Source organism: Panthera pardus, unplaced genomic scaffold, assembly GCF_024362965.1.
Source record: "Panthera pardus isolate Hobbes unplaced genomic scaffold, ASM2436296v1 HiC_scaffold_10, whole genome shotgun sequence".
In the NCBI taxonomy this organism is placed as follows: domain Eukaryota; kingdom Metazoa; phylum Chordata; class Mammalia; order Carnivora; family Felidae; genus Panthera; species Panthera pardus.
The window spans coordinates 44,814,552-44,830,218 of record NW_026526655.1 but is presented as its reverse complement, the minus strand read 5'-3'; the positions used below and the strand labels follow the sequence as shown (position 1 = coordinate 44,830,218).

The 15,667-nt window shown below is 38.2% G+C and overlaps 1 protein-coding gene across 7 annotated transcripts in view; it reads left to right on the top strand.

Moving 5' to 3' along the window:
* The window catches only part of PMS1 (PMS1 homolog 1, mismatch repair system component), a 95,350-nt gene that overhangs the window by 341 nt on the left and 79,342 nt on the right, over positions 1-15,667 (top strand). For 3 of the 7 annotated variants that reach the window (XM_019462032.2, XM_019462040.2, XM_019461982.2), the window contains exons 2-3: positions 4,713-4,811; positions 7,297-7,448. In XM_019462032.2, the coding sequence (XP_019317577.1) occupies positions 7,317-7,448 (132 nt within the window). In that variant the 5' untranslated portion in view covers positions 4,713-4,811; positions 7,297-7,316. Of the gene's footprint in view, positions 1-813; positions 929-4,712; positions 4,812-7,296; positions 7,449-15,667 lie in introns of all 7 variants that reach the window. The other 4 variants (XM_019462008.2, XM_019461990.2, XM_019461998.2 and 1 more) reach the window with 4 other exon arrangements.

Below are 15,667 nucleotides of genomic sequence, written 5' to 3'. Positions count from 1 at the left end.
CTAATGTCTGGTGTGGCCATTCCTGACCAAACCGTGTTTAGGCCTTTGTTGCAGCCCATTTCCCAGATCCTTCTGAGTGCAGGACTTAAAGTTGTCTGCCAGGCAGACATTTTAGCCCCGGACAGCCTTTACTCGTGAGTGTGGTTTAGGTTGTATGTTGTGGCGTCCTACAGCTGAGGCAAGCAAACTCTCACTTAACCATGGTTTTTACTGGTGTCATTCTGGGTGTATCCACACGCTGAAGACAGGCACTTGTAATGCCTGCTGAGGAAATGTGAATTTCAAAAATTTATCTTATTTGAGAACGGAGAGGAAACGTTAAGATTATTTGAAATCATCTCTGACGGCGAATTTCATTACCTCGTCAGTTCACAAAGTTTGTGATTTGTATTCCTGAAGTAACTTTCAGTAATATTTCAAAATTAGTGTAAAAGAAGGTTGGTTATAGCTATGTATGTGTCTTGCATTTCTATTGGTTCTATGAAACTATTGGGTTATATTTATTATGGTTCTTTTTCCACTTTAGTTTTTCCTTGTTTTTAAAAATGTGTATTTATTTTTTTTGAGAGAGCTGTAGGGGGTGGGGGCGGGGGAAGGGAGCCGAGAGAGGAAAATGCCAAGCAGGCTCCATGCTCAGTGCAGAGCCCCACGCTGGCCAGATCCCAATCCAGTGAGATGATGATCAGAGCTGAAATCAAGAGTTGGAGGACAAACTGACTGAGACCCCAGGTGCCCTACATTTATCATGTTTTCAAAGTAAATTATTTCACTGTGTTTCCCTAAAGCCTATTAAGTTCTCTGCTTCTTTTTTAGGTACTTTGTTGTCCTTAAATGACTTTCCTGGAAGTACTTTCAGGAGTGTTTGATTTCCTTCCCATCAAATATGGAAGACTGATTCCTGATAATTTCACACATTCTATGCTGTGATGTAAGCCTGACTGCAACTCTTTCACTTTTCAGAATGTGTCATTTAGCATATATACGGTGGAATGCTGGCTGTGTTCAACAGGTTATGCTAAGGATATGAGATTAATATAAAATCTCTGTCCTCAGAGAACTCTGAGCCAGGAGGAAGAGACAGAAAAACAATGGTTAGAATAGCCTATGATGAGTTTCCAGTTAGCTCTAAGGAAAAGGTGCTATGGGAGTACAGACAAAGAAATGCCTAATCTGTTCAGTGGGAGAGGGTTGATGTTGGAGTGGTTAAGAAGGGCTTCCTTGAGGAGGTGATACTTGAACTAAATCTGGAAGGATGATTAGAAGTCATTCGTATAGAAAGGGAACCTTGTGAGCTAAGGAACCAGTGAGTGCCACCACATTAAGAGAGACAGGTTGTGCAGTATGACAGGCTTACTGTGCATTTGTAGAACAGTGGGATGAGGTTAGAAAGATAAAGGTCCAGCTAAGGATTTTGGACCTTACCTGGTTAGCAGTTGGAACTCTTTTTTTTTTTTTTTTTTTTAATTAAAAAAAATTTTTTTTTAAATGTTTATTTATTTTTGAAAGACAGAGACAGAATGCGAGTGGGTTAGGGGCAGAGAGAGAGAGAGAGAGGGAGACACAGAATCCGAAGCAGGCTCCAGGCTCCGAGGTGTCAGCATAGAGCCCAACTCAGGGCTCAAACTCATGAGCTGGGAGATCATGACCTGAGCCGAAGTTGGATGCTCAACCGACTGAGCCACCCAGGCGCCCCAGCAGTTGGAACTCTTTATAAAATTTTAAGTAGGGTAGCAACATGATGAAATTTAAATATAGAAAGAACCCTATCATTGGTTGAGATTGAGGCAGAATATCAATAAGGTGGTTATTGCAGTGCATTAGGAGAGAAATGTTTAAGGGCTAAACAGAGGTCATAGGTATAGAGAGGACTAGTATGAGAAATATTTAGGTAGTAGGATAGATAGGACTGAGTGGCAGAATATAGAAAAAGTAGAATTTTTAGGATGATTTCAGGATTTTTAATTTTTCCATGTGAGAGTGGATGAGCTGAGCATTGCCTTTGAGTGAAACATGCCAAGATATGCAGGTGTGTATCCATCACAGACTAGTTTTGTGATCATGAATCTTCTGATCTTGTTCTTATAAAACTTTCAAATTTCATTTGTGATAGAGGAATGATAGGGTTGTTGTAAGGACTAATGGGAATTATGTGGGTGTGTGTGTGTATGTATATAGATATATACATATATATACATATCTATATGAAATTGCTTATGGTAGCTGTTTTTATTACCAAATATGGGAAGAGAGTTTTTTTTTTAATATATGAAATTTATTGTCAAATTTGTTTCCATACAACACCCAGTGCTCATCCCAAAAGATGCCCTCTTCAATGCCCATCACCTACCCTCCCCTCCCTCCCACCCCCCACCAACCCTCAGTTTGTTCTCAGTTTTTAAGAGTCTCTTATGCTTTAGCTCTCTCCCACTCTAACCTCTTTTTTTTTTCTTCCCCTCCCCCATGGGTTTCTGTTAAGTTTCTCAGGATCCACATAAGAGTGAAAACATATGGTATCTGTCTTTCTCTGTATGGCTTATTTCACTTAGCATCACACTCTCCAGTTCCATCCACGTTGCTACAAAGGGCCATATTTCATTCTTTCTCATTGCCACGTAGTACTCCATTGTGTATATAAACCACAATTTCTTTATCCATTCATCAGTTGATGGACACCTAGGCTTTTTCCACAATTTGGCTATTGTTGAGAGTGCTGCTATAAACATTGGGGTACAAGTGCCCCTATGCATCAGTACTCCTGTATCCCTTGGGTAAATTCCTAGCAGTGCTATTGCTGGGTCATGGGGTAGGTCTATTTTTAATTTTTTGAGGAACCTCCACACCGTTTTCCAGAGTGGCTGCACCAGTTTGCATTCCCACCAACAGTGCAAGAGGGTTCCCGTTTCTCCACATCCTCGCCAGCATCTATAGTCTCTTGATTTGTTCATTTTAGCCACTCTGACTGGCGTGAGGTGATATCTGAGTGTGGTTTTGATTTGTATTTCCCTGATGAGGAGTGATGTTGAGCATCTTTTCATGTGCCTGTTGGCCATCTGGGTGTCTTCTTTAGAGAAGTGTCTATTCATGTTTTCTGCCCATTTCTTCACTGGATTATTTGTTTTTCGGGTGTGGAGTTTGGTGAGCTCTTTATAGATTTTGGATACTAGCCCTTTGTCCGATATGTCATTTGCAAATATCTTTTCCCATTCCATTAGTTGCCTTTTAGTTTTGTTGGTTGTTTCCTTTGCTGTGCAGAAGCTTTTTATCTTCATAAGGTCTATGGGAAGATAGCTAATTAGAGAAGGATCTGAGGTCAATTTGGGACATGTTATCTAAATGATGATATTTAGAAAGTTCTTGGAAATAAAGTCCTTCAGTCCAGAAAAGAGTCTGATTAGGAGATACGGGTGAGGTAGGGGATGATATGGAAGCCAGTTAAAACAGAGTGTGACTTGCTAGGAAGGAGGACACTTTTCCTAATGTTTACATTGGCTTGCTGATCGAATTGTTCTTTGTGGCCCTTGATTAGTATTCTTCCAAGTGCTTGCTGTGAGTGAAGTACTATGATTGTTCTGTGCTGCATCCAGAAATACATAATATATGATTACCTGCATTCAGAAGTTGTACAGGTCAAGACAGGTGTGATAAACATCCCATGAGTGATGCAAGCCAAGTTCTTTAAGAATGTAGGGGGAGGAAAGGATCATTCTTGGTTGAGTGATCAGAAGGGACCATGTTACAAATGACTTTGGAACTGAGTCTAGATTGATAGATAGGATGACACTAGGAAGTAGAGATGCAAATAATGGGATTGATGGCAAAAGAAGATTGAGGTTTTTGACTTGAGTCACTAAGAACAGTGTGTTACTAAGAGAAACAGCAAAGTGAAGTAGAGGGCATGGGCAGGGGTGCAGGATGATAAATTCTGTTTTACAAGTACTTATCTTGAGGTCACTTTGACACTGATTATTAGAAAAGGCTGTTTTGGGGGTGCCTGGGTGTATCAGTCAGGTAAGCATCAGACTTTTTATTTTGGCTCAGGTCATGATCTCACTGGTCATGAGTTTGAGCCCCATGTTAGGCTCTGTGCTGACAGCGAGGTGCCTGCTTAGGATTCTCTCCCTCTTCGTCTCTCTCTGCTCCTCCCCTGCTCACTCTCGTTCTCTCTCTCCCCCTCAAAATAAATAAGCTTAAAGAAAAAAAAAATGCCTGTTTTAATGTGGGAAGAGAAGAGAGATCTCTGTTGTGGTTATAGATTTAGATGTTTGGCATCTTAAAGAAACAAGATAATCATTGGGGTAATAGGGTTGAGGTAAGAATTTTTTTGCTTTTGCTTTGAAGGTCAAGATGCCTGTGGGAGGACTGGATAAAGAAAGTAGATGAAAGTTCTTAGGAGGAAGAGACATTGACTTGGGAGTTAGAGAAGTAGAGTATGGGCAAAGGTGTAAACATTTTTAAGAAACCAGAGGACATAGTGGGGTGGAGGAGGTAAGATGTGTGTGAAGATAGAAGAGTGCATACTGTGGTCTGCCTTGACCTCAGTAAACTGGAAGATTGGGATGAAATTAGGGACTTGGGGAGAAAAATAGTAAATTTTGTAAGACAGATTGTAGAGAATGAGGCAAAGATGCTGAGGATTAATAAGATTTCCCAGAAAGAGTAAAAGGTGAGGTGATGCTAAAGTTATACCCCAAAGTTTGATTTGTTTTTCTTAGATCCTTGGGATTCTCAAAGTAAAGTAGAAGACCTCTTGAACCCAAGCCTGACCTGATTCCAGGCCATGGATTAACCTCTGTGGAAGTAAGGATTCGAAGGTGAGGGTAGGGACAGTATTCATTTAGGTGTTTGGAGGAACTCAATGTAGTCCAGGTATCCTGGGATCTTTAAAATGTGTATGTGAAACGTTGTAATAAGTTGTATTCATTATCTTATTTACTTCTCACCAAAACCATATATTATTATCCTCTCCATTTCTATAGATTAGGTGATTGAGTTCTAGATTTTAATTTTATTAGCATACGAGCTAGGATATAACAAAAGTAGTGTGATTTCAGAGCCTGCTCTGTTAACCACTACTCTGTATGTCTCTGTCCAATAGAACTATAATGTATGCCATGTATAATTTTAGATGTTCTCATAATCCTATTAAAACAAATTTTGAAAATGAAGTTAATTTTAATACTGAGGTAAGCCAGTATATTCAGAACATCATTTTATCTTAAGGTCCATATAAGAACTTAATAAAAGTGTATATTGTATATGTTTTTTTTATATTGAGTTTGAAACCCAGATTGTATTAGAATATCTTAATTTGGAGTAGCCACATTTCAAGTGCTCAGTAGTCACATTTGCCTAGTGGCTACCATGTTGGATAGTGCGGCTCTATATCCTCAGACCTGTGTCCAGTCAGAACCTTGGGTAGAGTGCAGAGGGTGCCTTTTGCTATGATAGCACTAATTTGTCTGAATGGTATGAGAGTGGAGTGGCCTAACTGTCCACACTGTTTTCCAGACTAGAATAGCCTCCCAGCCCTTGAGAGCCACAAAAAAAATTGAGAGATGGTTGTTTACAAAGCCACTCTCCCTAAAACTATGTACCCCAAAACTAAATCAAATATGCAGCTTAATTAGAAGTTAATTGTTAGTATTAAAAATTCCCATCATTCCATTCCATAATGACCCCATATCACAATACTGTACATTTTCTGTAGCCTTGTCATTTACAGAAAACTTCATATAGCTTGCTTATTTGATCCTCACAACAAACCAGTGAGACACTATCCCCATTGATACAGGTAATGAATTGATTTTATACAGAAAGGTAAGTGATTTGTTTCAGTTAACATGTAATAAAGATGAACCTCCAAACACGTTTTTTAAAGACTCCAATCTGGTATGTTTTTCTGCTGTGCTAATCAGATTTGCCTTGTACAAAGCATAATATAGTTCTATTTATTAACGGTGATCAGTTAATATTGCTCAGAACTCAGTATGTTGGCCTCTTCCCATAAATGCATCCCCTAAATTCCTATGTAATTGTTCTAGTGGCTACTCTCCATTTCTTGTTTACCTATTCTTTACGTGACTGTGCTGCTTATGTTTTAATTTGCCTGAGAAAGGATCCTAAATGGATATCTTTTTATTTTGTTTGGCATTGCTGGCATTGCTTTTGTTTAGATTTAGATTCCATAGGATCAAATCATGTGAGCAAGTGAATCATGGTAAATTAAAGAAGTACCTAGGGTTCCCCTCTTTCCCATTTTTGGGTCTTGCAATAGAAGAATTGCACTCTTTCAAGTTAGTGTTTTTTCTTTTCCTGAAATCTCTTCTGAAATTAAGCATTAAGGCAGATGCAAACCTTACTCCCTGTATGCTTTACATATGGGATTTCCATATGAGTTTTTTTTTGTTTCTTTGTTTGAAAGGGTTTTATTAGACAAAGGGTTTTTTTAATTTACTTAAAAATTTTTTTAGTGAGTAGGGGACAGCGGCAGAGTGGGGAAGACAGAATCTCAAGCAGGTTCCATGCTCAGTGTGGACCTTGATAAGGGGCTCAATCTCACGAGCCTGTGATCATGACCTGAGCTGAAATTAAGAGTCAGGCACTCAACTAACTGAGCCACTCAGGTGCCCCTAGACAAAGGCTTTTTTAGCTAAAACATTTAGTGGCAAAGAGATTTTGGATATATAGGTTCGACTGCACGTAAAGGACCTTGAATGCCAGCATAGAGATTGGAGCTTTGTCTTGGAAAGCTCCATGATTGGAATGATGTTTTAGGCACGGTAGTATAGAAGATAGCTATCTGATATGTCTGAGATCTGAGTAGTTTATATTAATGGTAATGCTAGGGTCTAGGCACCCTAATTGCAATAGAGCTCAGTAACTGAAAAAGGCATTGGACTCATCATAATGTATAGATGATTAATGATGTTTGAGAATGCCATTAAGGCTTATGACTGACTGATGTCACCCACATCCCAAGGATCCACCTGGTCATTCCTAGCTTTGTAGATCATATACTACACGCATTATAGCACAATTCTTCTTATTGTTGTTTAATTATTACCGTAGTGTGATATACTAGCTAACTTCTCTGTGCCTCAGTCTTGTAAGATGGAGGTGAGATTTCTATTTTAAAGAATATTGTAAGAAATAAATGATTTAATACCGTGTGCTTAAAATAGAACCTGGCATACTGGGAAGTTCAGTAAATGTGAGCTGCTATTAATTATTGTTACTATCAGATCTGTTAGGAATGTTTAATAATGTTTATTTTTATAACTTACATTTTATCTTTAGCTACTCTGCTAAAAGCTAGAATGAAACAGTTGCCTGCAGCAACAGTGCGCCTCCTTTCAAGTTCTCAGATAATCACTTCAGTGGTCAGTGTTGTGAAAGAGCTCATTGAAAACTCCTTGGATGCAGGTGCCACAAGCATAGATGTTAAACTGGTGAGTGTCCCTGAAAAGCCAAATACCTTTAAAGCAAAAAAGGGCTGGGCAGATGAGTTCTCCTTACAGCTGTTATCTTTCTCTTTCTATGTATTAGTGAATTATTCTTAGGACATTGCATGTTTTACTTTCTTAAGAGTAAATTCTTAAAAATAAACTTTAACTTAAGTCAATATTACAGTAACACTAAAGGAAATTTTAAAAGAAAAGTTATTCTTTAGGACTCTATCACCAAAAACATGAATCTAATTTGTCCGTATTTTCTACTATTATTCTTTGGTTATGCTTGGTTATTTACTTGTTTTATGCTCATTTGCATTTTATCTTTTCCACAAACCTAATTTCAAAACTATTTCCCTTGTGTCATAGTTGTCACATTAAAAAATTTTAAGTGCTATATATTAAATCATGAGTTAATATGACTTACGATATTGATTTATTACAATTAGTTTGCATGTCTATCTCCCTTATTATAAACTACTAGCTCATAGAGGTAAGGTATATATTTTTTCATTTTTTGTGTGCTTCATACCTGGCCAGTGCCTGGTACATAATGGTGAATAAATTGTTTGAGTGAATGTAGGAATACATTTTTATAATCTTCTAATTATCAGGTATTTACAGTTAGTATGACAGCATAAGAAATGATACTGATAAAAATCTTTATAGCAAAGACTTTCCTTTTTTCATATATGTATATGTATATATATATATTATAGTTTGTATGTGAACTACATATACATGTAGTTGTAATTGCTCCTTATAAAAACTCTGAATTATCTACTACTATACCTGTTTTACAAGTAATTAAGGTTCTGAGAACTTTTCCCAAAGTCCTATAATTAGTAAGTAGTGAATCAGATTGCAGTTCAGATCTTTCTTTATTTATTTTTGAGAGACAGAGCACTAGTGGGGGAGGGGCAGAGAGAGAGAGAGAGACAGACAGACAGACAGAATCCAAAGCAGGCTCCAGGCTCTGAGTTGTCAGCACAGAGCCCAACGTGGGGCTCGAACTCACAAACTGTGAGATCGTGACCTGAGCCGAAGTTGGACGCTCAACCGACTGAGCCATCCAGGTGCCCCAAACCTGTATTTGTTTTCAACAATATACAGTTGGCCCTTGAATAACACAGGTTTGAACTGCATGAGTCCACTTTGATGTGGATTTTTTATTTGATAAATATAGTACAGTACCGCAAATATATTTTCTTTTCCTTACGATTTTAATAACATTGTCTTTTTCTGAATTTACTTTATTGTAAGAATATATAGCATATACTATATGTAACATACAAAATGTGTGTTAATTGACTTTTTGTGTTATTGGTGAAGCTGCTAGTCAATATGAGGCTATTAAGAGGAGGCTGGGAACATGGCGGAGTAAGAGGACCCTAAGCTCACCTAGTTCCACAGATACAACTAGGTAACACTCACATCAGTGTAAATAACCCGGAGCAGACTTGAAGGCTGGCAAAACAAACTCCACAGCTAAAGAGAAGTGGTAGACAAGAGGCCACATCAAAGAGGGTAGGAAGAGCAGAGACGTGGTGGGGAGTGCTCCATGGAGGGGAGAGAACTGCAGATATGAAGAGGGAGGAGAAATAGACTATATTGCACTAGGCAACCTGCATGGGGAAGATGAAGCCCCAAATATGTGGCTTTGAAAGCCAGAGGGGCCGAATTCCATGAATTCTTAAAGCCAGCAGGACCTAAAGCATGGAATTTTAAAAAGCCACATTCTGGGAGAGCCTGGATAACAATAGGAAGTGGAGTCCCTGCCCTTAAAGAGAGCACAACCAACAGCTCTTGGAGTTACAGCATAGAAACAGCAGTTTGAAAATGGGAGGGAGAGTAGTTTACTCATTTCAGAGCATGTCCCGGACAGCAGGGATCACTGTGGGTCTCCTCCTGGAAAAAAGGAATGGGCAGATACCATTTCTCTCCCATATGCCCCAGTGTAAACACACGGCCACATGTGAGAACCAGCATGGCACTGACACTACCTAACTTGCTTACCCCATGGCCCCTGCCCCAACACTGCACTTCAGCAGATCCACACTTCCCAGTCACATATGCCTCAGTTCTGGCATTTTGAGTCCCCTCTCCCAGAAGACCAGAGCAAACCTTCCCAACACTGTATCTTCCAGCCTATGCACTATGTGGGGCTTCAGTCTAGCAGCGGCAGCAGGTCTTGTTTTGCAAGCAGACAAGCACTCATCTTGTTAAAACTGTGTGCCCCACGGCAGCCAGGGACCAAATAGTGCCCACAACAGTCAAGGAGAGTCTCCGCAGGGTACTGCAGCAAAGGAAAAAGCAGCCAGGATACAACAGCAGGCCCAACACACATAGGAGACACTCCTGAAGTGACACGTTCTGGTGAATAGGGGACACTGCACTGTGGTTGACTTTCCTAACACACAGAAACAGACACAGAGAGCTAGACACAATGAAGAGACAGGATATATGTACTGAATGAAAGAGCAAGGCCAAACCACAGGAAGAAACCTCGGAGAAACAGATACAAGTAATATGCCTGATAGAGAATTTAAAGTAATGATCATAAAGATACTGGACTTGAGAAAAGAGTGGAGGACATCAGTGAGGTCCTTAACAAAGAGAGAAAAAAAGAACCAGCTATAAATAACACAGTAAATGAAGTTTAAGAAACAATAGATTGAATAATAGCAGGCTAGAGGATGCAGAGGAGCAAATTAGCAACCTGGAGCACAGAATCTTAGAAAGTAATCAAGCCAAACGGTGAGAGAAAAAATTATTCAAAATGAGAATGGACTTAGAGAAGTCAGTGACTCCATCAAGCATAATATTTGTACTATAGGGATCCCAGAAGAAGAGAAAAGGGGGAAGAAAATATATTTGAAGAAATAATAGCTGAAAATGTCCTTAATCTGGGAAAGGAAACAGAGGTCCACATGCAGGAGGCACAGAGATCCCTCAACAAAATCAACCCAAGGAGGCATACATAAAGACATATAGTAATTAAAATGGCAAAAAGTAGTGATAGAGAATTTTAAAAGCAGTAAGAGAAGCCAGTTCCATATAAGGGAAACCCCATAAGGCTATCAGCAGGTTTGTCAGTAGAAACTTGGCAGGCCAGAAGAGAGTGGCATGATATAGTCAAAGTGCTGAAAGGAAAAAACCTACAGCCAAGAGTACTCTATTCATCAAGGCAATCATTCAGAACAGGAGAGAGAGAGTTTCCCCATTCAGAATAGGAGAGAGAAAAAGGAATTCATGACCACTAAACCAACCCTCCTATAAGAAATGTTAAAGGGGATGGGGCACCTGGGTGGCTCAGTCGGTTGAGCAGCCGACTTCGGCTCAGGTCACAATCTCACGGTCCATGTGTTTGAGCCCCGCATCGGGCCCCTGTGCTGACAGCTCAGAGCCTGGAGCCTGTTTCAGATTCTGTGTCTCCCTCTCTCTGACCCTCCCCCGTTCATGCTCTGTCTCTCTCTGTCTCAAAAATAAATAAACGTTAAAAAAAATTTTTTTTAATAAAAAAAAAAAATGTTAAAGGGGAGTCTTTGAGTGGAAAGGGAAGAGCAAAAGTAGGAGTAAAAAAATTGAGAAGCACTAAAGCAGTAAAAATAAGTATGTCTTTAAAAATTGGTCAAGAGTGGGGCGCCTGGGTGGCTCAGCCGGTTGGGCAGCTGACTTCAGCTTACGTCATGATCTCACAGCTTGTGAGCTCGAGCTCCACATGGGGCTCTGTGCTGACAGCTCAGAGCCTGGAGCCTGCTTCAGATTCTGTGTCTCTCTGCCTCTCTGCCCCACCCCCGCTCGCATTCTGTCTTTCAAAAATAAATAAACATTTAAATAAAAATAAAATAAAAATCAGTCAAGAGATTCACAAAAGGATGTAAAATATGACACCATATACCTAAAACATTTGGAGAGAGAAGAAATGGTTCAGACTTAAGTGACCATCAGTCAGCTTAATATAGACTGCTATATGCAAAAACCCAAAAAGTCAGTAATAAAAGCGCAAAAAATAAAGAGAAAAGAATCCAGGTATATAATTTTAAAGAAAGCCAGCAAACCTTGAAAGAGAGCAAGAGAAGAAAGTATCAGAGAACTACAAAAACAGCCACAAAACAAGTAACAAAATGGCAATAAATATCAATAATTACTTTGAATATAAATGGACTAAATGTTCAAATCAAAAGATGTAGGGTGACGGAATTGATAAAAACCCAAGACCAGTCTATTTTCTGCCAACAAGAGACTCATTTCAGATCTAAAAACATCTGCAGATTGGAAGTGGGGGATGGAGAAACATATTTCATGTATATGATGTCAAAAGAAAGCAGGGGTAGCAATGATTTATGTCGGACAAAATAGACTTTAAAACCAAGACAGTAACAAGAGACAAGGGCACCCTATAACTGTAAAGAGGACAATCCAGCAAGAAGGTGTAACAACTGTAAATATTTACGCACCCAACATAGCACTTAAATGAGTAAAATAGTTAAAAAGAAACAGGAACTAATTGATAGTAATAAAATAACATAGAGGACTTTAACACTTCACTTACATCAGTGGACAGATAATCTAGGAAAATCAACAGGGAAACAGTAGCTTTGAATGACACACTGGACCAGATGGATTTAACAGATATATTTAGGACAGTCCATTCTAAAACAGCAGAATAGACTTTCTTTTCATATTCCATCCTAAAACAGCAGAATACACTTTCTTTTCAAGTGCTCATCACACATTCTCCAGAATGGATCACATATTAGGCCACAAGACAAGTGTCAACATTCAGAAAGAACAAAGTCATACCATGCATCTTTTCTGACCATAATGAAACCAAATAAACACAAAGAATCTGGAAAGAGCACAAATACATAGAAGTTAAATAACATGCTACCAAACAATGAATAGGTCAGCCAAGAAATCAAAGAAATTAAAAAAAAAAACAAAAAAAAACCAGGGAGACAAATGAAAATGCAGCAGTCTAAAATCTTTGGGATGCAGCAAAAGTGGATCTAAGATGGAAGTTTATAGCAATACAGGCTTACCTCAAGAAGCAAGAAAAATTTCAAACAACCTAACCTTATACCTAAAGGAGCTAGAAAAAGAACAAACAAAACCCAAAATGAGTAGAAGAAAGGAGATATAAAGATTAGAGCAGAAATAAATGACACAAACTAAAAAAGTAATAAAATGTCAGTTTAGGAGCTGGTTTTTAGAAAGGATCAAAAAGATTGGTAAGCCTCTAGTTAGACTCATCAAAAAAGAAAAAAAAAAGAAATAAAATCACAAATGAAGAGAAATAACCAACACCACAGAAATACAATTAGAATATTATGAAAAAGTATATGCCAACAAATTGTAGAACCTAGAAGAAACATAAATTCCTAGAAATTTATGAACTACCAAAAACTGCAAAAAGGAAGATATAAAAAATTTGAATAGACTGATTACCAGCAGTGAAATTGAATCAGTAATCAAAAAACTCCCAACAGACAAAAATTGCAAATGAACTGGCTTTACAGGGGAATTCTTCTAAACATTTTAGGAGTTAATACCTACTCTCAAACTATTCCACAAAAATAGAGGAAGGAAAACTTCCAAATTTATTGTATGAGGTCAGCATTACCCCGTCACCAAAGCCAGATAAAGACATCACAATTAAAGAGAACTGCAAGCCATAATCTCTGATGAACATAGATGCCAAAATCCTCAACAAAATATTAGCAAAGAGAATCCAACAGTACATTTAAAAAAATCATTCACCATGGGAGATGCCTGGGTAGTTCAGTTGGTTAAGCATCTGACTTCAGCTCAGGTCATGATCTCCACTTTGTGAGTTCAAGCACCACATCAGGCTATCTGCTGCTGTCAGCACAGAGCCCACTTTGGATCCTCTGTCCCTCTCTGCCCCTTACCTGACCTCAAGAATAAATAAACATTAAAAAAAACTTTTTTTAATGTTTTATTTATTTTTGAGACAGAGAGAGACAGAGCATGAGCAGGGGAGGGGCAGAGAGAGAGGAGACACAGAATCTGAAGCAGGCTCCAGGCTCTGAGCCGTCAGCACACAGTCCAACCCGGGGCTTGAACTCACAAACCGTGAGATCATAACCTGAGCCAAAGTTGGAAGCCCAACCGACTGAGCCACCCAGGCGCACCCCCCCCCTTTATTATTTTTATTTTTTTTTAATGTTTTATTTATTTTTGAGACAGAGAGTATGAGCAGGGGAGGGGCAACATTTAAAAAATTTATTCACCATGATCAAGTGGGATTTATTCTTGGGTTGCAAGGGTTTTTCAATATTTGAGAATCAGTCAATGTGATAAATAATGAGAGGATAAAAACCGTATTATTTCAATAGATGCAGGAAAAGTATTTGACAAAATACAATATCCATTCATGATAAAAGCCTTCAACAACAACAACAAACCATCACTAGAGTAGGTTTAGACAGAACATAACTCAATATAATACCACTGACATAGTAATGGAGAAGAACTGAGAGCTTTTCCCCTAAGGTCAGGAACAAGACAAGGATGTCCACTCTCACCACCTTTATTCACATGTTGCTGGAAGTCCTAGGTATCAGACAATAGGTAGTCAGACAACAGAAAATAATAAAAGGCATCCAAATTGGTAAAGAGGAAATAAAACTTTCACAATTTGCAGATGACATACTATATTTTAAAAACCCTAAAGACTCCTCCAAAAACTGCTAGAACTAGAACTACCATAAATGAATTCAGTAAAGTCACACAATACAAAATCAACATACAGAAATCTGTTTCACTTCTGTATACTAATAATGAAGTAGCAGAAAGAGAAATTTCAAAAAATCCCATCTACAACCGCACCTAAAATAATAAGGTACCTAAGAATAAAGTTAACCAAGGAAGTGAAAGATCTATACTCTGAAAACTCTAAACTCTGTTGGAAGAAATTGAAGACATGAAGAAGTGGAGAGACAGTCCATGTTTATGGGTTAGGAGAACAAATGTTAAAATGTTCATGCTACCCAAAACAATCTACAAATTTAATACAATCCCCATCAAAATAACAACACCATTTTTCACAGAACGGGAATAAACAGTCCTAAAATTTGTATGGAATCACAAAGACCCTGAATAGCCAAAGCAGTCTTGAAAAAAATACAAAACTGGAAGGATCACAATCCCAAAGTTTCAAGTTATATTACAAAGCTGTAGTAATCAAAACACTATGGTACCAGTACAAAAATAGACACATAGATCAATAAAACAGAACAGAAAACCCAGAAGTAAACCCATAATTTTATGGTTAATTAATCTTCCACAAAGGAAGCAAGAAAAATGCAATGGGAAAAAGACAGTCTCTTTAATAAATAGTGCTGGGAAAACTGGACAGCTACATGCGAAAGAAACTGCACCACTTTCTTAAACCATAAATTCAAAAATGGATTAAAGATCTAAATGTGAGACCTGAAACCATAAACTCTTGTAAGAGCACACAAAGTCAGACATAATTTGTCAGACTTTGGCTGTAACATTTTTCTAGATACATCTTATCAGACCAGTGAAGTAAAAGCAAAAATAAGCTATTAGCACAACATCATAATAAAAAGCTTCTGCACAGCAAAGAAAACAATAAAACTAGAAGGCAACCCACCAAATGGGTGAAGATATTTGCAAATGGCATATCCAAAATGTATAGAGAACTGCTACAACTCAACACCAAAACCCCAAATAATCCAATTAAAAAATAGAATACATGAACATTTTTCCAAAGAAGAAGTACAGATGACTAACAAACATGAAATGATGTTCAGCATCATCGGAGAAACTCAAATCAAAACTGCAATGAGAGATCACCTCACACCTGTTAGAATGGCTAAAATCACCAACACAAGAAGCAAAGTGTTGAAGGTGTGGAGAAAAAGGAACCCTCTTGCACTCTTGGTGGGAAGGCAGACTGGTGCAGGCACTGTGGAAAACAATATTGTGGTTCATCAAAAAGTTAAAAATAGGACTACCCTATGATGAAATAGGTGAAGGGGATTAACAGCACACTTGTCTTGGTGAGCACCAAGTAATAGATGAAAGTACTGAATCACTACATTGTACACTTGAACATATAATGCTATGTTAACTCTGCTAGAATTAAAAATTTTTTAAAAAATAGGCTATTAAGTTCTTGAGAAGTCAAAAATTATACATGGATTTTTGACAATGTGGGAGTCAGC